At 50.8% G+C, this 13,265-nt stretch overlaps 7 protein-coding genes across 7 annotated transcripts; 4 read left to right on the forward strand and 3 right to left on the reverse strand.

Annotated features, from left to right (window-relative positions):
* Nucleotides 1-33: 33 nt before the first annotated feature.
* PtrM4_039270 (MIP-T3 domain containing protein) lies at nucleotides 34-2,445 on the reverse strand (the record flags this gene model as incomplete). The annotated part of the gene is made up of 1 exon (XM_001937724.1): nucleotides 34-2,445. One exon carries the CDS (start codon nucleotides 2,443-2,445, stop codon nucleotides 34-36), a length of 2,412 nt encoding a protein of 803 aa, XP_001937759.1.
* Nucleotides 2,446-3,256: 811 nt separating this feature from the next.
* PtrM4_039280 (uncharacterized protein) lies at nucleotides 3,257-4,370 on the forward strand (the record flags this gene model as incomplete). Its single annotated transcript, XM_066104322.1, has 2 exons — nucleotides 3,257-4,049; nucleotides 4,087-4,370. 2 exons carry the CDS (start codon nucleotides 3,257-3,259, stop codon nucleotides 4,368-4,370), a joined length of 1,077 nt encoding a protein of 358 aa, XP_065958886.1.
* A 232-nt stretch (nucleotides 4,371-4,602) lies between these two features.
* PtrM4_039290 (GlcD, FAD-FMN-containing dehydrogenase) lies at nucleotides 4,603-6,284 on the reverse strand (the record flags this gene model as incomplete). Its single annotated transcript, XM_001937722.1, has 5 exons — nucleotides 4,603-4,852; nucleotides 4,910-5,283; nucleotides 5,337-5,725; nucleotides 5,781-5,997; nucleotides 6,054-6,284. The coding sequence occupies 5 exons, from the start codon at nucleotides 6,282-6,284 to the stop codon at nucleotides 4,603-4,605; spliced, it is 1,461 nt and encodes a 486-aa protein (XP_001937757.1).
* A 267-nt stretch (nucleotides 6,285-6,551) lies between these two features.
* On the forward strand, nucleotides 6,552-7,569 carry PtrM4_039300 (metal-dependent hydrolase TIM-barrel protein; the record flags this gene model as incomplete). The annotated part of the gene is made up of 2 exons (XM_001937721.2): nucleotides 6,552-6,618; nucleotides 6,677-7,569. 2 exons carry the CDS (start codon nucleotides 6,552-6,554, stop codon nucleotides 7,567-7,569), a joined length of 960 nt encoding a protein of 319 aa, XP_001937756.2.
* Nucleotides 7,570-7,918: 349 nt separating this feature from the next.
* Nucleotides 7,919-8,870, reverse strand: PtrM4_039310 (O-methyltransferase; the record flags this gene model as incomplete). Its single annotated transcript, XM_001937720.1, has 3 exons — nucleotides 7,919-7,948; nucleotides 7,995-8,672; nucleotides 8,733-8,870. The coding sequence occupies 3 exons, from the start codon at nucleotides 8,868-8,870 to the stop codon at nucleotides 7,919-7,921; spliced, it is 846 nt and encodes a 281-aa protein (XP_001937755.1).
* A 325-nt stretch (nucleotides 8,871-9,195) lies between these two features.
* On the forward strand, nucleotides 9,196-10,307 carry PtrM4_039320 (DltE, Short-chain dehydrogenase; the record flags this gene model as incomplete). Its single annotated transcript, XM_001937719.1, has 3 exons — nucleotides 9,196-9,791; nucleotides 9,852-10,142; nucleotides 10,205-10,307. 3 exons carry the CDS (start codon nucleotides 9,196-9,198, stop codon nucleotides 10,305-10,307), a joined length of 990 nt encoding a protein of 329 aa, XP_001937754.1.
* A 437-nt stretch (nucleotides 10,308-10,744) lies between these two features.
* On the forward strand, nucleotides 10,745-12,339 carry PtrM4_039330 (CypX, Cytochrome P450; the record flags this gene model as incomplete). The annotated part of the gene is made up of 3 exons (XM_001937718.2): nucleotides 10,745-10,807; nucleotides 10,855-11,949; nucleotides 12,010-12,339. 3 exons carry the CDS (start codon nucleotides 10,745-10,747, stop codon nucleotides 12,337-12,339), a joined length of 1,488 nt encoding a protein of 495 aa, XP_001937753.2.
* Between the last annotated feature and the right edge of the window lie 926 nt (nucleotides 12,340-13,265).

Genomic DNA, 13,265 nt, shown 5'->3' on the forward strand with positions numbered 1-13,265 from the left:
CCACACAAAAAACGAACACTAACACACCCCTCTCTACGTCCTCCGCTTAAACCTAAACCCCGTTTCCTCCTCATCGCTATCATCGTCGATAATCCTCCCATACTTGCTCCGCTTACTAGTCGACTGCACACTCTCAGCATCAGACGGCCTCTTCTTCCCCCTCTGCGCCAGCGAACTCGTTGACAACTGTGTTTCCGTAATCCTCTGCGTACGTCCACTACTCTTCTGCGTCCGCTCGCTCGGATCCAATTCTTCATCGTCTGGCCCGCTATCTTCCACATTGATGACGACTTGCTGCTGCTGCGACTGTGACTGTGTAGTACGTTTCCGCCGTGTGAAGCCGCCCACTTCAGGCTCAGAATCGGAGTCGACAGCCTGGCGACTTCCACGAGAGCGCAACGAAGGCTCGATGCCCTCGAGTAGGAATGTGTCGCTGATACCGATGCCTTTCTTAGGTGGAGCTTCTTCGAGTGTGACGATGACCTTGCGCGGTTGAACGCCTTGTTCGACACCGCGACGACGAAACTTTTTGAAATTTTTGCGACCGTTCCATTCGGGGTTCCAGCGGTCGCTGTTTGCGGGGTTAGGATTGCGTGCAATATCTCTGTTCTGTCGAGGGAGGACTTCCATCTCTTCTACCTGGGCTAGGTTTTTGAGTTCGCCAATGTCTACGCCTTCGAGTGCTTCTCGTAGACTTTCTTCGTCTGCCTTGCGCTTGTCCTCTTCTTCCTTGATGCGTTGGCGTGTGTGCTCGCGGATGTTGATGTCTTTCTCCGCCCTGGCTTTTGCTTTGTTCAGCCGTGCTAGTGCATCGACGCCTTTTGTAGTTGAAGTCTGTACTGGTCCACCTGCTTCGGGCTCAACTGACGCTGGTGGCGCCCGGGTAGCGGCTCTCTCCTTCCTCATCTTGGCAGCAGTCGGAAAAAGCGAGTCGAACTGCTCTTCTTTTTCTATTGTGTCCTGAACGTGTAATTGGGGTGTGGTCTGGCTTTGCGTGTTTGTTGCAGTGCGCCCTTGTGAAGCCGCTGCTGATGTCGCTATCCGCGGTGCAGACTGCTGCACGTCTTCTATCTGAGTATGTTCAACCTTCTTCTTTTTAGGGACTGGTTCATCGTCATCAAAGCCAGTAAAGCGACTAGTTTTCGGTCTTTGTATACGCTTCCGTGGATTGATCTTCGCAGGCTCTTCCGCTGGAGGTGTGTCTTCTTCCGGGGCTTGTGATGGTGCTCTGGAAGTAGATGTGGGAGTTGTAGTACGCATTGAACGTCGCGCAGCGGACGACTCAGGCGCAGTATATTGAGTGTTACCCAAGTCTGTAGGCGGCCTCTGGAGGGAAGCTCGGTCTTTCGTGATGATTGCATCGAGAAACTCATTTTGTAGAACGGAGCGCTGACCAAGTGCCTGATCAACACCGATTACGAAATTTGCAGCCCACTCCTCCATGGCGTCAGGGTATGCCGGTAGTCGTACCGTGACCACTGGCAGCTTGTCGCTAGCCTTGCCGCGCCGTTTTTTACCTGCAACGCTATGGACATAGTCGACGTATTCTTGTATAGTTGTCTCGCCCAGCTGAACGTTGAATAGCAGTGCTTTCCCACCTCCACCCGTGATGGGTTCGAGCAAGCTGCTATGTTGCCCTTCATTTAGGAAGACAAAGGTAAGCCCGGAGAATACCTCTGATCTCGACGGATCGGGCATCAGCATCTCTTGTGGCCGAGCGACTGGCTCTGCACCCGCTGGCGGTACGTAGTCCTTCTCTGTCGGCCACCATGCATCAAAGTCCTCTTCCAGCTTCGAGGGCAAGTAATGTTGTTCTTCGTCAACCGATGCCGTGGCAACGCTGATGACCGCATCGAGAAATTCTGTAGTGACTATGTGCTTGCCAGACGTCAGGCCCGAGAGGACTTTGGGGAGGTTTCGTTTCGCGGACACGACGTGGGTTGTCTTGTCGAATACGAAGTCGGTCGTAGTTTTGATATCTAGGCCATGCAGTCGCGTGCTTCGGGCCTTGCCATCGCGTGTCTCTTTGGACGCATACGTGAATACAGCCGGCCGCCACACAATCCTGAACGGCGCATAGCCCTGGGCTAGCCTGATGGTGTGTTCTGTCCCCTTCAATATCTCGCTACTGTAGTTTATCGACCCATCTTCCGCCTTTTGACTCTTTAATGTGTTCTTGTCGTCGATTGTAGTTCCCTGCCGGCAGCTGAGGTCGGTGACCTCAATCTGAGACCGCTTGTGCAGCTTTGTACCGTCCTCTGGAGCCACATCGTAGACTTTGAGCATGACATGTTTCCTCGACACAGCTTTGTTGTCAATCTTCCAATTCGTTCCTTGCGGGCCGTCCTGGTCGACAGTCCTGGTTCGACCGAAGAGCTGCTGTGATCCTGGTCGCAGCCATACGCGCTTTCCTCCAAAGAGGCTCTCGTGTTCGAGGAACCACATGGATGCGGGGCGTGGTGTTTTGATCTAGCAGATAAGCGGCGTTTTGGTGGCTAGTATGCGCATTGTTTGTTCAATTGCAGGTCCGCGCGAATGTTCGTTATGGGTGTCGTGATTGCGCTTGCCATCTAGGCTGACGTGTGCGGGCTCCAGGGCTCGGAGACCGCAACGCGCTGTCATGTGAGGCGCTAACGCGATTCCCACTCCCCACCCCTCGACATACTTCAACCAGCCAAGCAACCCACCACATAATCATTTTCTCCATAAGGTCGCGCATAGATTTATGAATTGTGTAACGTAGTATCGCCGTTACCTTATGTGAAAGACACAGCTTGTCTTCTTCAGTGCCTCCTCCGTCGCCGATCCGAAATGGTCACCCACTTTTGTAGCGCAAGACCATGCTTCTAATATTATTGCATCACGAATCAATTTGGAGTACTGTCTCAAGAATTTGAAGCACATCTTACGCCTGGTCAACGACTCGGCTATCTTAAAATAGTCTTTTCCCGAGCTACAAGGTTAACATTAGAGACTTCACATCATCATAATTACCTGTAAACCTGTTCTCGTGGCGCACTGTATCTTCAAGCATCAACCCTTACACGAGAAACTTGATAAGATATAAACCTGCCTTCACCGAGCACATATCCACCCCTGCAATATCGAACTGAACAAGCGTCAGCCAATCGACGCACTCTTCATACCATATCAAGTTTCTTTTACTTATCTTCACAATTCGCACTTCATACCTTCTGTCTCCTCCAGCCCAAATCTCACATTTCAGCATTCAGCATTCATCAGAACATCACTCAACATGGTCAAGCGCATCACAGGAAACGGCCTCGGCGTCAATCTCCTCAAACTCCACGGTACACTTGAGCTACGGTTTACTGCCGACGCCACCTATACCGTCTTCCACAAACTTCAGTGCGAAGACACTGTAGACACCGAACAGATAGAGCAGGATCGTGAGTCCGCACATGGACAGCCAATAATATCTCTAGGCCTTGAGATGTATCTGGAAAAAGTCGACGGCATCCTCGATGTTACCTACAGAGGCGAAGGAGGCAGTAAGCTTTCCTTCAGGCACGATGGCCGTGTGGTTGGGACCTATGGAGTCGATAACGGCGTCAAAACTGGAAAGCAGAACAAGAAACGACATGCAACACAGGAGGATACCAAGACCCAGACGCTCGGCAAAAAGACTCGCAGCATCACAATGCAGACATCGACACCTCTTACCACCCACATAGGTACACAGACCCGCTTGCCAATCAAGGCCACTTATCTCGACAAAATAGCAGCAGATACACCAACATTCACAACAGCTGTAACGATGATCTTTGATAAATTCAACGAATCTTATGATGCGTCCCACCTCAAACGCGAGGCCTCACCTCCCACTGACCACAAAGCCTATACACACATCTACATCGAGGGCTATCGAAACGCCGAAGAGGATGGCGGTGGCCAAGAAGGGCGTCTTCATATCGATCTCCTGAATCACGTCCTGATCTGGGAGTCATATAACGCATACAATCAAGGTGTATGTGTGACACTTGACCGACTAGAATTTCCAAAATGTCTGTACAAAATCCTGGCGTATGGTACATCTTCACGATTATATCAAGCTGACAGCTACAGGCGTGGTTGGTTACAGAAAGCTCGAGTCCATTCACTGCTTCGGGGACTACCAATTGTTTCTATGCCTGCCTAAAAGTAGGCATGGCGTATTCACGATGGACTACGAAAGCTTGGAAGCCAAAATCTTCGGGACCACGGCTGAGAGCGGAAATGACCGATATTACCTCACAGGATGTGAGGGAATTAAGATTGCGGTTGCTGCGGCCCGGGAGTGTTTGGAGTGGAGGGAGAAAAACGGCGGTGGAGGATTGAAAGTGGAGGATGACGTGATTTGCTTGGAGTGAGTCAAAAGTGCTGGTTTGGGTTATTCAAAGTTCTGGAAAATGGAAACAAAATATTTGATTATGGTGGCGGACGACTTGCTAATTGCTCAGTCACAGGGATGGTAGGAGGCGTTCAAAAGGACTGATTGCAAGTATGTACATTGATACGGCAGGCTCCTCAATCAATGACTATAGACATCACTCCTCACTCCCCTCCAGACTCTCTACTCACCCACTCGGAGGTCCAACCCTGCTAATAAGCGAACCCGTTTGTGAAGTTGAACAAGCTCTGTGGGTCCCACATCTTCTTGAGCTGCTCAAGCTTCGGGAGCTTCTCTGTACTGTACCAAGCATCGCGTCCCTCGTCGCCATGCGCATAGTTGACGTATACCTGGAGTCCCTTTTCACCATTGAGCTTCGCAAAGTCTGCGCGTCTCGCCTTGGCAAAATCTGCAATGGCAGAATTCTGTTCGTCAGTCGTGAAGCCACTGAAACTCATGAATCTGGGAATGCATTAGTACTAATCTGAATGATACAAGCGGTAGCGGCTAGAAACTTACAGATACGCCATCGTGTTGCGGTAGGGATACGCAGTCTCGGCGTCTGCCGTCTGGAGGGTGACCTTGGTTGGAAACATTTCTGTCACCATGTACGAGGTTGTCAGTCCTGTTTTGTCGTAGAAGTCGATCCATGAAGCAAGGGCTGCCTGGTAGGTCGCAACATCGTATTTGTAGAGGTTCAAGCCGTAAGCCGCTTGAGGAAGACCTGCAATGCAACCGAGGGGGTCCACGCCAAAGCGGTTCTCCAAGATGAGGCGGTTGTAGGGGATCATGGTGACATTTGACGTGAGAGCCTTGGTGGAAAGCAATGGTGCGAGGACTTTCCTTCCTTCGGTCTCTGCGCCAATGTATACCGCGTTGACCATGATGACTGTCTGTGGATCGAGTAAGCAACTTGCGTCGATACTGAAGGGGTGATCCAACTAACCGTGTTATAATCAGTCGAATACTGGATGGCGCTAGTAAGAGCCAAAGCATTTGGCTGGTATCCAGCAAACTTGCTCAAGATGTTGAACACAGTCGCGTTCTCGCTGGCGGGGAAAAGGAAGTCGCCGTTCAAGGCACGACCGCCGTTTGTCTGATCCGCCAACTTGTACGTCGCAGAGGTCACGATACCGTAGTTCATTCCAGCACCGCGAAGGCCCCAGAACAGATCGCTGTTTTCAGACGAAGATGCGTTGACAATGTCGCCTTTGGCAGTCACCATGGTAACGGACTGGAGCGCATCGATAATCAGGCCATGAAGACCTTGGTATGGGCCAATACCACCGCCTAGAGTCGCGCCAACAAACCCAACGCATGAGCAAGATCCAGTTTCTGATGGGAAGACAAGTTAGCATCTGTTCAGGACATGCCGAAGGAGATAACATACGAATCTCTTTTCCAGCCGCAAACACTGGATCCAAGACCTCTCCAAAGGTGACTGCGCCCCCAATGGTCATTGTGCTGGCTGCCTTGTCTATGGAAATGCTCTTGAAAGCACCGAGGTCGATGTTGATTCCATTGTTGACGGCACTGGTTGTGGTAGTGTAGCCATGACCGCCACCCGTACCCATGAAAGCGATGTTATTTTGCGCCGCATACTTGATCTGTTCATTGGTCATTAGTCTTCTTTTCCTAAGCAAAAAACGACCACGGGACTCACGATAGCGGAGACGTCTTGTGCAGTAGCAGGTTTCACGCCCACAACGTAAGATGGCGCCTGGTATGCATTCCACCTCTCCGTAAGCTCAGTCTGGTAGGACTGGGAGCTAGAAAGATAAATTTCAGATTTGGACGAGAGCTCACTCTGTAAGTAACTCTGTATGTTCCCTGGAGTCGCCGCCGAAGTCAGACCGACTACAGAAAGCAGACCGAGAACGAGAAAAGTCACCATGTTTGGCAAAGGATGAGGAGCGGTACCTGAAGGATTGCATCAGGGTGGACGACACCAATTAAGGCGCGTAGACTTTGTTCGTATACTACTCACCGCTTCATTCTTCCCGATTTGTGGAGTCGGTGATGAAAATAGAGTCGGCTAGATACCACGACAGCCCCATTCGGCATCAATAAGCAAAGAAGCCGAAGTACTAGCACAACACCGATCGAGCAAGCCATGATGAATTGAAAACTGTAAAAAGATCCGTGCGAGGTCAGATACGCCATGACCAAGATCGCCATGGGGAAAATCGACGTCCACCACCATATGCTGCCGCCCGAGTACGTGCAAAGTGAGCATCGCCTCCAAAGCCATCCATATCCCAGAGAAAACTAACGGTTCCTTGCCAGAATGGAAGGAGGCATCTGGTATCCCCAAAGGCCTCAAACTCCCAACCTGGGACGTGGAAATAGATCTGGACTTCATGGACCGCAACAACATTTCCGCCTCAATCCTCTCCCTCAGCGCCCCCGGCCTCGCCTTCGTCAAACCAGCTTCAGAAGCCACAGCCCTATGCCGCTGGGTCAACGAATACGCCGCCAATATTGTGACTGCGCACCCCACGCGCTTCGGCTTTTTTGCCTCCGTGCCACCCCTTGACAACATACTCGCCTGTCTTGAGGAAATCCGCTACGCCCTCGACGTCCTCAAAGCAGACGGCGTAGCTCTACTATCAAGCTACTCCGACAAATACCTAGGACACTCAGAGTTTCGCCCCCTATGGCAAGAGCTCAACGCCCGCAACGCCGTCATATTCATCCATCCGACCTTTGCTCAAACCTGGGGTGCACCCTCTGATCCTAGTATCCCCCGTCCCATCATTGATTTCCCACACGAAACTACTCGTACAGCTGTTCACCTCATCACATCCAACACGATCCGCGATTTCCCCAATGTCAAGATCATTCTGTCGCATGGCGGCGGCACGCTACCGTATGTGGCTACGCGAATCGCGCATCAGACGGCTGATTTGGGGCTGAAAGATAAGAGCGCAGAGGAATTCATCAGAGAGGCAAGGGGCTTCTACTTTGATCTCGCATTGACGGGGTTTGAGGGGCCGGTCAAGGCGCTGAGCGAGTTTGCGGACGAGGGGCATGTGCTGTTTGGGAGTGATTTTCCTTTTGCGAGGGAGGGGACTATTGGGACGCAGATTGAGAGGATTACGGCTGTGGATATGAGTGATAAGGCGAGGGAGTCTATCGATTGTTGGGCGGCGAAGAGGCTATTTCCCAGATTTGGGTAGACAAGGATATAATTTGTTTGTTTTCTTAGTAGAAGTCGCGATTAACAATAGATGTATTTAGTACTTCGCGCACCCTATTGTATGATGTCAATCCTCGTGGGTAACGCTCCTACAAGGGTCGGTCATCGATCCTTTCCTTGTACGGTACTATTGTTGACATTCCCACCTGCCGCATTGAACTTTGGCCTTGAACAAACTAGATGCACATTTGGGTTGTGGGCTTCAAGAGGCACGTTTGGTCATCATAACAAAAGGGGTATATGTTTCTTCATTGGACACTAAATCATCACTGCATAATACCAGGCTGGAACTTCTTCTTTGCACTGTTTCCTTCCCAAAACATAAGGGCCTACGACACGGTGGAGATCGCCAGTTGGTCCTATTCTTGTTAACAAGGGTACTCTTAGAACCGAAAGCTAACTTACTGGGCCTCCAAAAGGAAGGATAAAATCAGCAGTCTTTGTCGCATAGCTGAAGCCATCGGACGACATCTCCGCTTTACCCGCCTGTACATAGGCTAGGTACTCTGGGGCACCAGGGAAGATGATGTTATCGGCTAGCACGACCGAGCCCGGCCTGAGTAGGGAAGATTTCTCACACAGCTGCAAATCAGAAATGTAAAAGTCCTTCCAGTGGTCCAAGAGCATAAAATCGACAGTGCCCTTTGTCACTACACCCTCCTTAACAAGACGCATCAACGACTCGCCAGCTGGGCCAACGTTGATACTGATAACATCCCGCAGACCTGCCAAATCCGCCAGACTGGCTGCGACAGCCGCGATGATGGGGTTCTTCTCAAACGATACGTAGCGAACGCGCTGACCCGGACCCGCTCGTGCTACCATGGCGCTGGCAAGACAGATGGCGGAGTATCCAACATAAGAGCCGAATTCGAGGAACAGAGTCGGCGCAGGCTCAGCAGTAGCCAGCATGTCTGTGATAAAGGCACGCTTCTCCGCTCCAATGGTCATCAACCCTCGTGGAATTGTGTCCGCAAAGTCGTCAATGGCGTTGCAGACTGCATCTGGGTTTCCACGTAGCTTTTCTAGGTCCGGCCGGCTGTATACATACTTCAAAAGTGCAAGCTCTTCAGCACCTTCTTTCTACAGTCATCTATCAGCCATGTTTCCAAGGACCCACTACACGGTATGGTAGAGTCTTACATGATTGGCTGCGACTGCGACATTGAAGAAACCAGCGCTGTTCGCGACTTTGGGTGCTGAACCATCAACAATGGCATCGGTGTCGAAGTATGTCGAAGTACCTCCCATGGGAGTAGGAAGAGTCTGAACGGCCGCCATCCTTTAGTGTAGAGAAGTAATACTGACAATGCGTAAGTATAGTATATCAATTGAAGCATCATACCTATATACACGATGTACCGCATTTGTGAATGAACAAGTCGGGCGTATCGGTCCGTTTCGGGGACATTCGATTCGGTAGCTTGTATCCACCACAATCCTACCATCTCGAATGAAATTTGAAAGCTACTCACGGAGATATCAACACTAACACGGAGATATCACATTCGGAGTTAAGATTTTGTAAAGTAAACGCCAACGTATACACGTTGGAAGCCCCCCAAATCGCTGATGTATCGTCAATTATCATCATAACTTTGCAACCATGGGCTTCGCAACTACGATTCTTCATTCGCAATTTTTTGTGACCCCGCCGGTTCCTAACTCCGACTTCTCGGACCAAACAGTTGTCGTAACAGGCGCCACATCTGGTCTCGGCTACGAAGCTGCAAAACACATACTACGCTTAGGAGCATCCAAGCTCATCCTCGCAGTGCGGAATGTCACCAAAGGCAAGCAGGCGGCAGAAGAGATCTCCTCAGCTCTTTCTCTTCCTTCAAGCAATATCGAGATCTGGGAGTTAGATCTTGGCAGTTTCTCGTCCATAAAGCAATTTGGCGAACGCATCAACACGCTGGACCGCTTGGACGCTGTGATACAAAATGCAGGCATCATGACCAGCAAGTTCAAACTAGTCGAAGGATGCGAAAGTCAGATGGCTGTCAACGTCATCAGCCCCGTACTTCTAGGCTACCTCGTTCTTCCCAAGCTACAACAGTCTGCAGCTAAAACGGGTAGTCGGGGAAGATTGGCATTCGTTGGTAGCGATCTCCAATTCATCGCGCCGCTGAAGGAGAAGTCTGCTCAGGGTAGTATCCTAACGGCTCTCAACTCCGAACAGACAGCTGATATGAAGAACCGGTGAATTTGCCCAAGGCCCAACATGTCACGCGGCGCATCTTTGCTAACGAGTAACTGCAGCTACGGCGTCTCTAAACTCCTGCTCATGTGGGCGGTGCGCGATATGGCGCAGCGATACCCCTTTTCCGAGCAGTCAAACGTAGTCATTGCGTGTCTAACGCCCGGCTTGTGCAAAAGCAACATTGTACAAGACGACGAGAGCTGGATTGTTGGAGTTCTTAGACGTTTCATGATTGGTATAGTCGCGCGCTCGGCGGAGGTGGGTAGCCGCAATCTTGTCGATGGAGTTAAAGCGGAACTCGGAGAGGAGTGCCATGGTGCTTTCCTCATGGACTGCGATGTTTGCAAAGAGTAAGTTTGCCACCGTTACCTGTGATGGATTCAGGATGAGGCTGACTCGTATGCTTGTTTAGTCTAACGGGAAATTCGAAGACGCAGGATATGGAAGAGGCGAAAAAGAGATTCTTGGAGGAGCTCTCTGCGCGTTTACGAGAAATCTGCCCTGGAGTCATTTAGCTGGCCCCGGGACGTTGGAAAATTAGTGTTTTTGCTCTTTTAAACATTTCTATTCTGAGAAACTATTACCACATTGTGCGATGTCTACAGGTCTGGGCTCAATGCGTTTGAATTGGTACATCTGAAGTGGGGATTGAATCACGTGACCATGAACGTGGTATACATGTAGGCAGGTGCATCTTACATACCGTAGCCTGTACTCTCTATCCTGGAACCCATAACGCCACCATCCCCACCAACAACGCTTTTACTCGATACCACAGTATACTCATTCGAGGCGAGATCATGTGAAAAAGTATATAGCCGAGCTGCAAATCAGGAAATTGACCGATGCCGAAATGGAAGACACCGTGAAGACTTCAGCTATTGCGACTTCTTGCAGAATCGCCTGATAGAATGTCTCACAATTACAAGCTTCAGTAGGTCAATCGGACAGGATGGTAGTGCCATATGCTACTGAGATGTCACATCTTCCGAAATGGTTGATCGCTGCTCTTGGTGTAAGCGATTGACTCTTCCTGCTTGTTTCTAAACTGACACCATCCAGATTGTCTCTTTCCTGATACTCCGCGCCATCTATCGCCTAGCCCTCCACCCCCTCAAAGCATTCCCAGGCCCTGCAAGCCGAGCAGTATCGCATGTTCCTCACGCAAAATCCATACTCAGCGGATACCTACCTTATGAACTCACTGCCTTGCACGCGAAATATGGCGATGCCGTGCGTATTGCCCCAGATATGGTATCTTTCATTGCACCAGAAGCATGGACAGACATCTATGGTCACGGACCCAACCGGAATTTCCCCAAATGGGGCATGACGCGCAGCCACAAGACAGTCGACCACATACTGTCAGCCAACAACGCAGATCACTCGCGGCAACGCAGGCTAGTCAACCATGCTTTTAGCGATAAGGCGTTACGGGCCCAGGAGGGCATTGTCATGCGCTACATCGACCAGCTCACGAGTGCTCTGGAAGTGCAGTCTACAACCGAGGTCAATGTGAAGAACTGGCTCGAATGGACGGCTTTCGACATCGTTGGTGATTTAGCATTCGGTGAGCCATTTGGTTGTCTTTCAAGCGGCGCATACCACCCCTGGGTAGAGCTGTTGTTCCCCTTCATCAAGGCCCTTTCGCTCTTTGGCGCGGCAAGGCTATTCAAGCCCTTTACACCCTTAATCATCGCTCTTTTGCCGAAGAAGGACATCAAGAGACGCTTCCAGCACATCAAGCTCAGCGCCGAGAAAGTCCATAAACGGCTTGCTGCGGGCGAACAACCGCATAGATCGGACTTTTGGACGTACATCTTACGCCACAATGACGAAAAAGGCATGAGTATCGAGGAGATGGAGTCGAACGCCGGGATCTTCATCTCCGGCGGGAGCGAAACTGTCGCGACGGCCCTGTGTGGAATCATGTACTTGTTGGCGACGAACCCAGGGGCTATGCACACGTTGCGGGAAGAGGTTACGAGCGCTTTCAGCAAGAAGGAGGATATCAATATGATCAGCGTTGCTGGGCTCAAAGTACTGCAGGCTACGATCAGCGAGGGCATGCGCATCTACCCGCCTGTTCCTGCGGGTCTGCAGCGGATCGTGCCAAAAGGTGGTGCCATAGTCGCAGGTCATGCTGTGCCAGGAGGAGTAAGTCAATTTCTAACTCCAAATGCCCCCAGTACACTCCTTCTAACCAACCAAACCCAGACCATTGTCAACGTCTCCCAACAACCCGCATACCACCTCGCCAGCAACTTCGCGTACCCTAAACGTTTCGCCCCCGAACGCTGGCTCTCGAACGCACCGAGCGAGTATTCAAACGACATGAAGGATGCTTTCCAGCCTTTCAGCACTGGGCCGCGTAACTGTGTGGGCAAGAACCTTGCTCTGGCGGAAATGAAGTTGATTCTCGCGCGTCTGGTGTGGCAGTTTGACTGGCAGCTGGCCGACGACAAGTTTGCTCTTGAGAAGCAGAGAGTGTTTATTATGCGCGAGAAACCAGATTTGAATCTGCGTCTGACACCGAGGAGGATGTGATTGTATTGGTATTGATAGTTGGAACTTTGAGGGCATGTGCATGGCTGGGGCATACTGGATCTGCAATAGGAGAACATCGTGGATAATCTAGGCATGTCATAAAATCTTCGCTCTCTACCAAATAGATTATGCTATTTGATCAAACCAACGACGCGCTCAGCATATCTAGTAGTTTACAGAAGTTATCTTCCTCTTGCCAAATTACAACTCCCCCTCCTACCATTTCAACACCCCTTCCACCCCCAAACCTCACGCACCGCAAACCACCCACCCAAAACATACTGTCACTCTCTACAATTCATCCACCTTCCAACTTCCTCTCAGAATCGGCCCGAACCCCCAACGCCCACACCGAGCCCACCAAGCCCCCACCACGCCATTCGGCCACTTTTGCAAAATAGTCACCGAATGCACTCTCCCCCGACCCCGAACCCACGTCTACATCCACATTTATACTCACTTCAACAATAAACCCACATATCGGCCCCATCTACGGCCGATATTCCCGACGCTATCGCTTTGACCGTTACAATATTGCCGGAGACCGCATAGCCGGTATGGATACAGTCGCTAGCTAGTCAAGCGCCGTAGACCGACCAATAGGTCTCCGGTGACATGATTATTCGACGACGTGAGTAGAGTCGGTCGGTACGATCAGTATTGGGGGATGGTAGTTGTTGAGACGTGTCTTCCGCCGAACGGATGCGAAGACGCGGAGATGTGGTGACGTGGGCTGTGTGGGTACTAAGAAGATATTGATGCTTTCATGATGTGATGAGCGTGAAACTGAGAGTGGGACAGAGTCACATCGAATTTGTGGCGAACGAGGATTTTCGTGGGACAGAATCGATGACACGAGGTCGAGGTCACGGCCAGAGGGTGTGAGACGGACGTTGTGATCGTAGAATATGAAATATTCGTTGGAA

This window comes from Pyrenophora tritici-repentis, chromosome 10 (genome assembly GCF_003171515.1).
Source record: "Pyrenophora tritici-repentis strain M4 chromosome 10, whole genome shotgun sequence".
Classification (NCBI taxonomy): domain Eukaryota; kingdom Fungi; phylum Ascomycota; class Dothideomycetes; order Pleosporales; family Pleosporaceae; genus Pyrenophora; species Pyrenophora tritici-repentis.